At 40.3% G+C, this 12,397-nt stretch overlaps 1 protein-coding gene across 1 annotated transcript; it reads right to left on the bottom strand.

Moving 5' to 3' along the window:
• Positions 1 to 3,434: 3,434 nt before the first annotated feature.
• LOC308037783 (C-C chemokine receptor type 5-like) lies at positions 3,435 to 4,505 on the bottom strand (the record flags this gene model as incomplete). The annotated part of the gene is made up of 1 exon (XM_080339786.1): positions 3,435 to 4,505. The coding sequence occupies one exon, from the start codon at positions 4,503 to 4,505 to the stop codon at positions 3,435 to 3,437; it is 1,071 nt and encodes a 356-aa protein (XP_080195912.1).
• Between the last annotated feature and the right edge of the window lie 7,892 nt (positions 4,506 to 12,397).

The raw sequence follows: 12,397 nt of genomic DNA, 5'->3' as shown, positions 1-12,397 counted from the left end.
CCGAAAGCCCCCCGAATCCATGAAGCAGCCTTGCTTTGGGGTGTTGGTGCTGCCAACTTCTGCTGGGGGACAATAAAGGCAGTATCACACTTTCCAAGACCTGTAAGAGGTTTGAAGGGTGAGCATCTTCACCTCCGTCCAAGTTTCAATCCATATTGTCTTTCCAAAGCAAATACTGTAGGGAATATATTTTTATTCTTGTAACTTTCAGGCTATGCCCCGGAGTGTCAAATGCTCTCCTCCCAGAGGAGGTGATTGGAATCCGGACAACATGAGCACATGCAAAACTTGTGCAGGAACTCGAATAAGCTTCACTTCTCCCGTATCACACTGTTGCATCTGCCTCAATCATTAAGAGGTACAATGGACTTCCCTTCTTAGAATCCTGAGTGTTTTCTAAGGCTTGCTGCTGTTCGCATAATATTGATGCTGCCCATAGCGGGGTTTGTCATTTTGATAGAAGATCCTTTTAGGAAAAGAAATGTTTCGAAAGAAAAAAGCACCAAAAGCAGTGCCGGGGTAGTCAACGTTTGGTAGCGTAACACCTTATAGTGTGGCCACATGATGGCACCATAATCTTAATAACCTAAGTGTATTCACACATCTACCGCAATTATCAGAGCTCAGCTCTTTGGTCACTAGGACAGGTCCTGATATACTAACAACTCCTTTGTATGCTCTTTTATTTTACAAACACTTAATATTAATCAAGGATCAAAGTGCTTTGTGTGAGGTAGTGTTTTTCCCACCTGTAAAAATAAAGGAAAACAAATGTAATGACAACCGAAATAGCATATCTATTATTAGTGTCAAACACTTAAGAACACTGGAGTTATCCTGATGATCCTGTGTGATTTGCTGATGCTGTTTCTAAGTGCACTTGTAAAACCCTGAATTTGTCCTGCTTGCTCTTTCAGGATTATAGCAACCTGTTGTGAAGAAGAATTTCTCTTCCTTTGTGATTCTTCTGGGTATTTAAAGAAAAAAAAAAAAAAAAAAAAGTGAGTGGAGGAAGAAAGGATCAACACACAAATGTAGTTACACAACTTTAATTGATTGCATAATACAAAATATTATTACAATCTATTGTCAGAGTCCTTAATGGAATGCACCAGCAGTGCTACCAAATACTGTATTTTCTAGTTTCTACTTGAATGTGGATCACAGTTCACTGCAATAGCTGAAATCTGCTTTGTTCTCATTTGCTGTTGTGATCCCTTCTTGATGAAGTGAGAGAAACTGTTGATAAGCTGCTGATCCACTGGGCCACCAGTCTGTAAGATCCAACTCTTCCCTTCAGAAGCTGCTTGTTGCTTGGAAAGATCCACACTATAGAAGAGAACACTGCGAAGGACTGGGGCTGCTTTTTGACATGCCTCTCAGAAAAGCTTGTCAGTGTGCTTGTGTATGTTTTGTTATTGTAATTTGCTCCTGCAGGGCTGGTCAAGATACGTAACCTCCCTGGCATCAAAGCCCTCCAGAGAAAGTAACTTCTTAAAGCCAAGGTGTCTTAGGGGCCAAATGGAAGTTCCAGTCAAGAGCAGAATAAAATGTAAAAATATTTTCATAAAGGTATTCTAGAGAGAGAGAGAAAAAAGCCAGCCTATCTAGAGGTTACTGACTGTAGCTTGCTATCTCTTTAGAAAACAAATGCATATATTTGTAATTTTATCCTGTAATTGCCTGATTTCTGCTTGTACTGATATAGTTACATGTTTTAAAAGCATATACCAAGTCCAGAAAGTAGTTGATGCAGTCTTAAAAAAAAAGCATGCAGATGAAAACCTTGTGAACTAGAAGATGTAGTATACTTTTGTTATACTTCCCGTGTGGATGTAGTCCAAAAGTGGTGCCTAATATGAAAAAATTGAATAGCTTAAACCAAGTGGTCTGACAAGCAAAGATTTCCCTATTTCTCTTCCTGCTTTCGCAAGCACTCTGCAAGGTAAAATCTCTTTGGGGCTGTTTGAAACACTTGTGCCTTTGAAAATTTTATTTAAAAGGCTATCTAGAGGAGCTGGGAAACAGAAATTACCCTATTGGATAAGAACTGCAATCAAAATATTCACTTTTAATTTCTTGTCTCCAGAGTAGCCCAAAACCATATGTCTTAGGGGAAATGTAAGAAATGCTAGAAAGGACAACTTGGCCTAAATCAATTAATAGCATGATTGTGGTATGATATCAAGTATCTCAGTATCCACATATTTAATGTTTACTATATGTTCAAGTGTTTTGCAGGATCTGAGCTGTAACAGGAAGTCTAAACCATCAGTCTTACTAATTATGGAAGCTTTTGCTCTCTGTAAACTTTCATTGTCATGGCCTCCAAATGATACCTGCTTCTAAAACAAAAGAGATGCTCTATGGCCTGGACTCTGTAGAACTATGAATATTTTTACCTATTCGTATGTTTTGACAAACATCTATAGCAGATGCTTATCTCTAAAGCATCTGGGTCAACCTTTTCAGAAATCATTTTCACACCTCTAATGCTGGTGTGGTTTTGCAGTCATTGTGACTACACTTGTTTGACATTTTAAAGTTTTTATCTTATGTAGGCTAGAAAAATGGCAAGCAAAATCACTGCACTAAAAACATGTTAACTCGTTGTCCACATTTGATCTAACCTGGTTAAAGCTCCATGTGCAATATTTTAGTTTTAACATATTGTAAACACATAGATTTATTGATCAATGATACATCAATATATTGGCTTTTTAGTACGAATAGCATATAAAACAGCAGTTGATTAAAAGATAGCCTTCTGAAATACCAAACTCTCAAGTCACTTAGATATCAACACCTAGTAGTTAAAAGTATTACAAGAAAGATCCAAGAGGTTGGTACTCAACTATACACAGAGGAAAATATAGCTTGAAATATCAGTCTCTTCTAAATGTATAGTTTTTTCCTACACCACTTGTAAAAATTTTGTATCACGGACATCAGTAATTTGCATTAGGTACAGAGATACACAACCAGGCTGGTAAAAGATGTGACTGAGACTATATTTAAATGAGTGAGATTTCTTGTCTAAGGTACAGTAAACAGATGTTTCCAAATAACCAGTATCAATTTCTAATCTCTAGTTAACTTCAAAAAATCAGTTTATGAGACTGCTAGCTTAGACCCTCAGCCTTTGTGTGGTTGTGGGCACTATAGTACAAAACGATGCTTTTATATTCACACAAAAAAGAGAACACTTACTTTCTCTACAGAATCCCACATTAGCATATCTAGCTAGCTAATTTGATACATCCTTTTTATTTATGTACAAATACCCAAACATATGAGCAAATAAAAGCTTTGGTAAACACGTATTCTATGATCTTTTACAGCTGCCTTAGAGCCAATATTGAGAACAGATTCTGCAGGCTTTCATCACAGATTGATTTCACAAAAGTCAATTTGACTTTTTCGCTAGACACAACTTACAATGCAGCAGAAACTTCTTGTTCTCCAGTAGATTGTGTGTAGGTGGAGCTAGCCCGTTCAGCTGTGTCAACATAGAAAACGGGACAGTATTTAGAGAAGTGGAATGCAATCTGCTTTCGGAAAAAGCTATGAAGATACTTCCTAAATTTTTCTCCAGCGAAGGCATAAATCACAGGGTTGATACAACAGTGGATCATTGAGATTGTTTCTGTCACTTGGGTTGCTTTGTGCAGTTGACCATTGCCTTCACAGGTAGTGATGGAAAATATACCTTGAAAGTCACGCAAGAGAATGCAAATGTTGTATGGTGCCCAGAACAAAAGGTAGACAATCATGATGATAAAAATAAGCCTGACTGCTTTATGCTTCTTCTCATTCCTACATTGCAGTAAAGTCTTTATAATTTGTGTGTAGCTGCAGATCATAATTAACATTGGAATAACAAGTCCCAGGATGTTCATTTTTAAGGTCAGGAATTGCTTCCATAGATCTCTCTGTTCTGAGGGATAATGAGCACTGCAAGTATAGCGTGAATGTTCCTTTTGAGATTTGTGAAATACTATTCCAGGAACAGAAGCACAAATAGCAACAGCCCAAGTGACGACACTGGTGAGGATGCCGTAGGTAACTGTCCTAGCTTTTAAAGCAAACACCGCATGCACTATGGCCAGATACCTGTCTAGGGTCAAGAGGATGATGAAGAAGATCCCACTGTAGAAGCCAAGGAGGTAGATGCCTGAGAGAATTCTACACAGCGCGTCTCCAAAAATCCAGTCGTGAGCAGCATAGTAAGCCCAAAAAGGGAGAGAAAATATAAACAGCAAATCAGAAATTGCCAAATTGAGCAGGTAGATGTCAGTCATACTCTTCAACCTCTTGTATTTCACTAGGATAAGGACAACGAGCATATTGCCTGTGAGGCCAAATATCACCACCAAAGAATACAACGGTGGCAGAAGATTTGCTGCAAAGTGCTTTTCCTCAGTTCCTGGGCATGGTGTCGAATCACTGTACTCGAATTCTGTTGTCAGTGGCCAGTCAGATAAGTCTATGGTATGGTTTTCCATTATGTCCATGGTGTGTTGGTCTGGAAAGGAAGAATGGGATGTTAACCTAGAGGAAACTCCAAGATTGGCAGTGAGGGGGGAATAAAACAAGGTTATGTCCTCAGTTAGCATGCTTTTGGCTATTGATCACATAAGCATTACTGTGTCAAGGTGTGGAAGAGAATGAAATTGAAGAGTTCCCAGGAAACCTATCATCCTTATGTGAAGTCACATTGCTGAATGTTGGAAGCGTGCTGCTTGTCATTTCCTACGTGTACGCTGTCTGGTGCATTTTTCCTCCTCAGTAGAGCCTGTCAGCTGCCTGACCCAACCAGAATCCAAGGAAATATTAATTTAATCTGAGCAGTGGGTAGTTCAGGGCTGTTTTGCTCAGCAGTGGTTTTCCAAAGGGGAGAGCGAGCCAACAAGACAGCACCAGGAAAGCACAGCGGCTGGCACGCTGAGCGTAGCTGTGTTTTTCCTTGGGACATGGCCACTTTCTCATCATGCCGGACTGTACTGTAGCCCTGACCCGAGGAAGGCCAGGCATTGGCAAGATGTAAACCAGTACCTGCAAAGATGCTGTGACTTGAGTAAAACACAACTGACTGATGTTTGTTCAGGTTGTTCATGAGTTCCTGGGAACTTTAATGCCTGTGGGAATCAGGTCACTGGAGGTGTAGAAATGTCCTGTGCCCAGCACTAAACATACCCACCTGGCAGATCTGCTGTCCTGTGTGTTGCAGACCTGCAAGTCAGTGGTGGTGGCCTGGGTTAAAATGGCAAATGCTGTGTCCTTTTCAGAATCAGGGTCAGGCAATGGCTGTGGGAATGTGCTGGACTTGGGTAGCCCTGATTTGCAGTCCTGTAGGAGAAACAGATAGGTAAACCCTTGGCAAATGGCATAAAAGATGACAGCTGCTATCAGCACAGCCTATAGCACGTGTATCTGTCGTGGTATCTTCTTGTCAACTAAAAGACATTCTGAGTGCTTGGAGATGTAGGACTTTTTGATTCCTTGTTACAGGAGCTGTTTAACAGCTATGAATCATGAGCTCTAAATGTTAGATTAGCTAAGTGTCTTGGAGGTCTACAAAGGCAAAAGACAGATATGGCCATTGCTGTGTGTGTGCACTAACATTCCTTTGTGTGTAGTGGTTGTTTGATATCGTCCTTCATCCTTTGTTAGTCAGTGTTTCCAGTGAGCTCCCAGAGTAAATTAACAAAGTGCAAGAGTTGCCCAAACTCTCTGTCCCTCCAGTTTTGGTTTGGGGACTCCTGGAGGGACTGGGCTTCCCCTGCAAGAAGGAGTCAGAGCCTGGGAGGTAAGTGATGCAGCTGAACTTTGAAAGCTCTGAGGAAAGTTCTGTTATATTGGAAGCAGGTGAAGGCTTTGGAGTTTGATGTCAGCCCCTCCTGTCACCACACCCTCCCCCTTTCCCAAGGCCCTGATAGGACTGTGAGCCAGACGCAGAGGCACAGCGTTGTGTCATTTGTTCTCTGAAAAGTAGAGGAGATCTGTCTTCTCACGGACCCCTGGAGAAAAGGGAAGAATTCCTGTGTGTCCAGAGAGAAGCTGGCAAGACGATTCTGTGAAGACAGGTGTCAGAGGACCAAGTGTCCTTCGTGGTCACTTAGTGAGGAAGTGAAAGTCAGAGGTTACAAATGTCCTTTGTGGTCACTTAGTGAGGAAGGGAAATAGATGTGTTTGGTGGCCACTCAAATGGAGCTATTCGGTGTCTGGTAAAAGGGCTGCTCTTTCTTTGGGTGTCATTGTTACTGCTTTTGTCAGGCACTTCATGGTAGATTGGTGGCTGTTTGTAGCAGGTGGGTGATTTTGAAATCTTCATTTTCCTGGTAATTTGATGTTCTCTTGACAAAGGCAATAGGCTGCTCCCAACACAGATCACTTCAGGTAGTGTGTGTGCCACAACTTCCTTTCTGATCTCTGACCACTTGCATAACACATCAATGTTTGCCCCGCTCCTGCTTACAGCCCCGTCGTGCACTTTTTTCATTGGTGAGATGCACCCTGTGTGATGGCAAACGTCTTTTGTAGAGACCACATTCTCAAAACCACCACTTCATTCTGTCTGCACTTGAGTTCTGCAAGACTAAACAAATGTAACTGAAGAAACTCAGTCGGTGTCTGGAGTGACACAGAGCCAGGTCCCCAGTCTGCTTTTTGGTAGAAGCTCATAGTGGTCCAATCTGATTTACTGCATGTGAAATCTCTCAAGTGCCTCTTTTTGTCTCTCTAGACAAAACTGTTCAGGTGAAAGGACTATTTTCTGTTGTAAGCACAGATCACCGAAAATGGTAATGACCTCTTCTTAATTTCTGCCACAAACTCAACTAAACCTAAGCCGAGGTCTTGGGGAAGGGACTGGTCGGTGGGTCTTTGACCACTTTCCTATGACCTTAAAAAAACAACTGAGTCTCTCCTGAGCTGTCACCTCCTGGTGGAGATGCTTATGCAGCACAGTGCAGGTATAAGTGTCCCAAAAAGAGGAAGCAAAATCTGCACCTTGTAAACAAAAAGAGGTGCTGCTTTTGTAAACCTTTTTCCACATTTTCTTCACAGTCTTCCTTAGTCTGGCTTTTAACACTGCTTCCAACAATATAAAGAATGAGAGCATCCATCTTCAGACATTATTTGGCATGTCGAGTTTGGCATTAAGTTTTATTGTAGGGAACAAGGAGTAAGATAAAATTGGCACGTTTTAACACACTGGGTCTCAGCTTTGCCTAGATGCAATTTTTTAGGGACATAATAAATGCTGTTGGGCCCTCAAAGACCAGCTTTCAGGAAGCTCTGGCAATCTCTGTAAAACAGTTTTTTTCCACAGCCATACTAACTACATAGTCATTACAACACTGAGATAGTGGTTTTGTTGGTAAAGGAAGTGGCTGTGGCTCAGGTGTATTGACAGTAAATAAGTTTATTTTAAAGTATCTAAGTGTTTATATTTCTGAAGTACCTTCAGCAACTCTTTTAGGAAACAAAAGAGCAACTTTATAAAACACTCTTTGGCCTTAAATATTAACTTCTTTACTTCAAAACATGACAAGACTTGGGCACTGCACAAATATTTAATATTCCCCTTAGCTGTATCTGCTAGGTCTGTGTTGCATACCCTGGCAGTACAAGTCCCTGCTACTGCATATACCTAAATATCCCCATTTCTGATGTGTCAGTCAGCCATGCTGTATATTGGGATTATGGGATGAGGAATTGGCTGCAACACAGTGCCAGACCCAGCACATCCTGTCTCAAACATTTTGCACCTGCGTGATGCTCATGCAGAAGCACGGGTATGAGAAACAGCTGGCTCATAAAGCCAGAGTGAGATTTCATGAGTATGTGATTGACAAGATTCATGCAAATACTACTGAAAAATGCTGCCTTGATATTGCAGTAATTCTTTTCACAACAGCCCCGTCTTCCTGCTAACTGCTGTTTTACTGCCTTCCCTCTTTTTTCTCTGCCTTCTTGGAATGACAACCACATCTTCCCTGCACGCATCTTCTTCCTTGCAACCCTTTTTGCATTCTTAAATTGTGGTGTCCCCTCTGAGCGGTTCCTTCCTCTAACTCAGGAAAAAAAAAACAACAAGATAATCCTGGAAGATCTCTGAAGAAAGGGTATTTCAAAAACAGGTCTATGTTATCTTGAATACAGTTTACATAAATGTAATATTTCTAGAAATTTGCCATCTGCTCCATAGAAAAACTGAGCAAACTCAGGTCACTGTTTCATGCTGAGTTTCAGGTCAGAGCTCTCTGTTTTCAAAGATGCAAAGATTTTATTAAAGTGAGTTTCAGTTAATTTGCACAGTGGTATAAAGTGGTAACAATTTAAAAGTTGTAGTAAATGGAGGTAGAATGCCAAGCTGTGCTGCATGCAAACAGGTTCCATGTGACTGTTTAAAATACATCAGATTTTCTGTAGCCACCCTGTGAGAAGAATAAGTACTCTTCACTCAAATAGGCTGTTTTGTCTTTGCAGGAACAATTTAAAATCCAGATTTCCATCATTATATATCATCTTCAGAGAAAAAATCAGAGAGGCATATTCCATTATATTTCTTACTCAGATCAATCTCTAGAGATTTATTTCTTTGCTTACCTGGATCCTCTGCTCAAGTCTTCTAGTGGTTCTGTCCCTTAAACATAGTGTATTCCATTTAACATATGCCTTTCCCCAGGGTAATTTTTCAAGATGAGTACACTGGCAAGATTCCACAAGTATTTATCACCTCAGGCATTAGACTACCTAAGAAACTATTAAATGTTTAAAAAAAAAAAAAAAAGGAAAAAAAAAAGAAGCAAAGATGACTTACCATATATCTTATGGTGCCAGTGGTGGTTTGGATTACTACATCAAGAGTAGCGCTAAACTGATTTGTGAGTCATGAGAAGAAGGTAAAAAACACCTCTTCCTGCATGAAGGAGGATGTATCAATTTGAAAACTTCTAGCAAAAAAAATCTGTTTTCATTTAAAAAAAATCAAGGAGCACTTCTCCTTTTTCTAAAAATGGGTTGTCAGATGTTACTTTTCTAACTCTGTGAGATGTGCAGAGATGTTGAAATTGCGGAGGATCCTCCTTGGAGCTGAACTCAAAAGTTTCACAACCCACAGCTGTAGCTTTAGAAAAAAGTTTTTATATTATTGTTTTCTCTTTTTCATTTAGCTAGCATCTTTGAATCAGAAGCAATTTAGATGAGGTTCATCCCTTTACATTTCTCAGTCATTACAATTCTCTTATGGTTTTTGTCCCTGAACAAAAAGTTGAGCTTTTGAATAAAGCTTACACTTTTGCTTAGAATTATCTGCACTTTCTGTTGGCTTGCTCTGAGTTGCAGTCCTTATATTTTAGAAGGCTGGGTTTATTCTATTTTTCTCTAACCTGGTCTTTTGGACTGTGTTTTCTATTTTAATCCCTCTTGTAAGTCTATGACTTAGTCTATATAGGGAGTCTCAGCTTCTTTTAAAACAATACTGTTACATAGTTTCTGGAATTAAGCTTCAGAAAAGTCTGATAGAATCTGATTTCTTATCAACTTATTTCCTTGTGGCTGATTCCTGTGACTTTTAGAGTTAGACGGAAGCTGCAACATCAAGAGCTTTTTAGATCCTTCTTAGACATCAAATAAACCACACAGGAGATGGGAACAGCACAGAGAAAGCAAGAAAGAGATGGTGCCTTATCAGATGCCTGAGAGGCCCTGAGAGAGAAAACCTGAAAAGATGCCTAATAAAGTGCAAGCCCCTTCTTCCCCTTGACATCGCTTTGGAGGGTTCTGGAGTATCTCATCCTACCAACCTCACAAAGGCACTAAAGGGATGACTTTCATGCACTCAGTCCTTAGTATTCTCAAAATATTTTGAAATATCAAAAGCTCAACCGAGATGTCTTGCTTTGGATGCTGCCATTCCTTAATGGAAGTCAAGGAAATCACAGCTTCTGAGTTACATCTTGGATCTGGGGGGAGACAGTAAAAAGCAAAAATCACAGCCTGTTTTCCTAGTCAACCCTTAGCATGAGAGAATAATCCAGGTCTTTATTCTGTAGGATCAATAGATTTTTTTCTTTTCTAATAAGTTGTTCCAATGAGCTCTCCAAAGGCTGGAGTCTCACTGTGAAACTTAATGGCCACTGTAGGGTATTCTAAGGGTACGTTCACACTACCTTACTCGATGGACTGTATTAGATGCCCTATACAGTCAGTGGAAAGAGCTGCTTCTAAAAAAGTTTCCACTACACCTAAATCAAGCTCCTGATTGCTGCCGAACTTCATTTTGATAAAGAATTCTTATAATTTTCAAACAAGGTATTGTATCAAATTCATTTGTATTGTATAATTCCTAAACAGTCTACATACTGAAATAAACAGACATTTTAAGGATTTATTTCTGAAGCCTGCTTCATTGTTCACTGTTTGTTACTTGTTACTGAACCTACTGGAGACTCTGAAATCTTTCAGTCTCAAATGTGTTGTTGCACTTGTCAGCTTTTCATCAAACTTTTGATTCTGAAATATGCTCTTATAAAACTGCTCTCAAACATTCGAACTAACAACAACAACTCAAAACTAAGACCTGTAGTAGGCTGGTCTTCAGAAGTAGTCCCCTTTTCCCACAGATTCATTTGATTTATTAATCTGTTTGATTTTGTTGTTTACAGGTTTTCGTTCTCACGTCTCAGTCTGATCAGCAAGCATAGCTGGGTGTTTCATTTACTGATTAGCACCGTAAGATGACAGAGGGTGCTACACACCAACAGAGGGCCTCTGCCACTCAGAGTTGTAGCAGCTGACTAAGGAGAATGGCGCTGGTTTGCCTGCCAGCTGGGTCTTACAGCTGGATGAGAGATTCCCCACAGAGAATGTGAATAGCTATGACACTTGGCAACTCAAATACAGGGATGCACTCTGGCAGCAAACACTTTATTATCGGCACCTATGCGATACATTCAATTAGCTCTGCACCAGCTGCAGATAAGCAGAGCTGCTGGGAAGTCAGACTGGAGCAGGTCTTCACGTGGCTGTAGGTGAGTCCAGGCCCCTGGTGCTGTTTGGTGGGTGCTGGGGTGCTGCTGGTGTGTTGTTTGTCAGTGCTGTTCGGACAAGATCTTCCTTTTGTTCCCCTCTCTGCTGCCCTGCTCCCCCTCAGTCGCTCTCACTGGGCAACTGCAGGACTCAATCTCCCATCCAGTCTGAAGCTCCATCACAGCCTGGGACTGGCTGTCTTGTTGCTGCATCACCTCCTCTTCCCTGCAGCCTTCAGGTTGCCTCCATCTAGTGTGTGTGTCAACACAGTGGTACTGACAATGCAAGTAGCACATCCATTGTTACAGGTCAGATTTTTTCAGTTTTTCTTAATCCCTTGACCATCATCTCTTTGAAAAAGTGCACTGTTGCTTGCCATGAGCCACAGCAGAATCTTTACCTACAGGTGTACCTCATAATTTTGCAAAGAAATTGAAGCTGTTTTTCAGTAATAAAAGGAGTAATACAGTGGGTTGACATTGCTTGGAATTTTACTTATTATGGTTTTGCTTTCAGAAATGAGTAGGAGTTATGTTTAGTGGTGTGAGATTCATTCCCTCCATGAAGGCATTCCTGTAATAGTAGTGGGTTTCGTTCCTTACCTGTGGGGCTCAAGTTGATGTACTCAGCAAGTATGCAGCCATGTCAGGTCAAACTGCATTCATCAGTCTCTTCTGTCTAGTGACTAATTATATGATTCATCTTTATCGTAATCAGGCCATCACACTGAAGTATCCAGTACCTGAGTGATATGGCACTCCCTCAAGGAGATGTCATCATTTATGTGAAACCTACACCAGTACTGAAATGTCTACTAGGACATGTATCAGATACTCACATACCAGTGAGAGATACAAATGCCATCAAGCAGAATTACAGGTACAGAAATTTGAAAATGCAGCTAACAGTTTCCACTCAATTTTTTACAAACTTGCATCACTCAAAGAAGAAAGACTGGGAAAAGTCTATAGCTACAGCAAAGCAGATCATCCTTGTCCTCTGGAGAAGAGATCTAATGAAGACATGCAAACACAAACTGGATGCATTTCTTTTTCCATTGGTTCCCACAATTATATCTCATTTAGTTACTTGCAATATTCACAAACTCCATGTCCAAATTAGGTTAATCTTAACATATACTTTATTTCATCAGTAATAGTTAAATGTCTTTGTTTTGAAGAGACTGATAAAGACATTGAGCTAAAACTACTTTGTTGCTTAGGGTTTTTTTTTTTTCTTATCAGTCTTTTCTTTCAGGCTCTCAAGTTCTTGTGACTAATCTTTTGCTGCCACTGTACAATCAAACACAATCTTAGATCTGTGAGGTATATTCTTTTGAGGAAAATGGCGGGAAAGGTGT

The sequence above is a fragment of the Nesoenas mayeri genome (assembly GCF_963082525.1).
Source record: "Nesoenas mayeri genome assembly, chromosome: 2".
Classification (NCBI taxonomy): Eukaryota; Metazoa; Chordata; class Aves; order Columbiformes; family Columbidae; genus Nesoenas; species Nesoenas mayeri.
The sequence above is the reverse complement of the archived record's forward strand: the minus strand, read 5'-3'. Positions and strand labels throughout refer to the sequence as shown.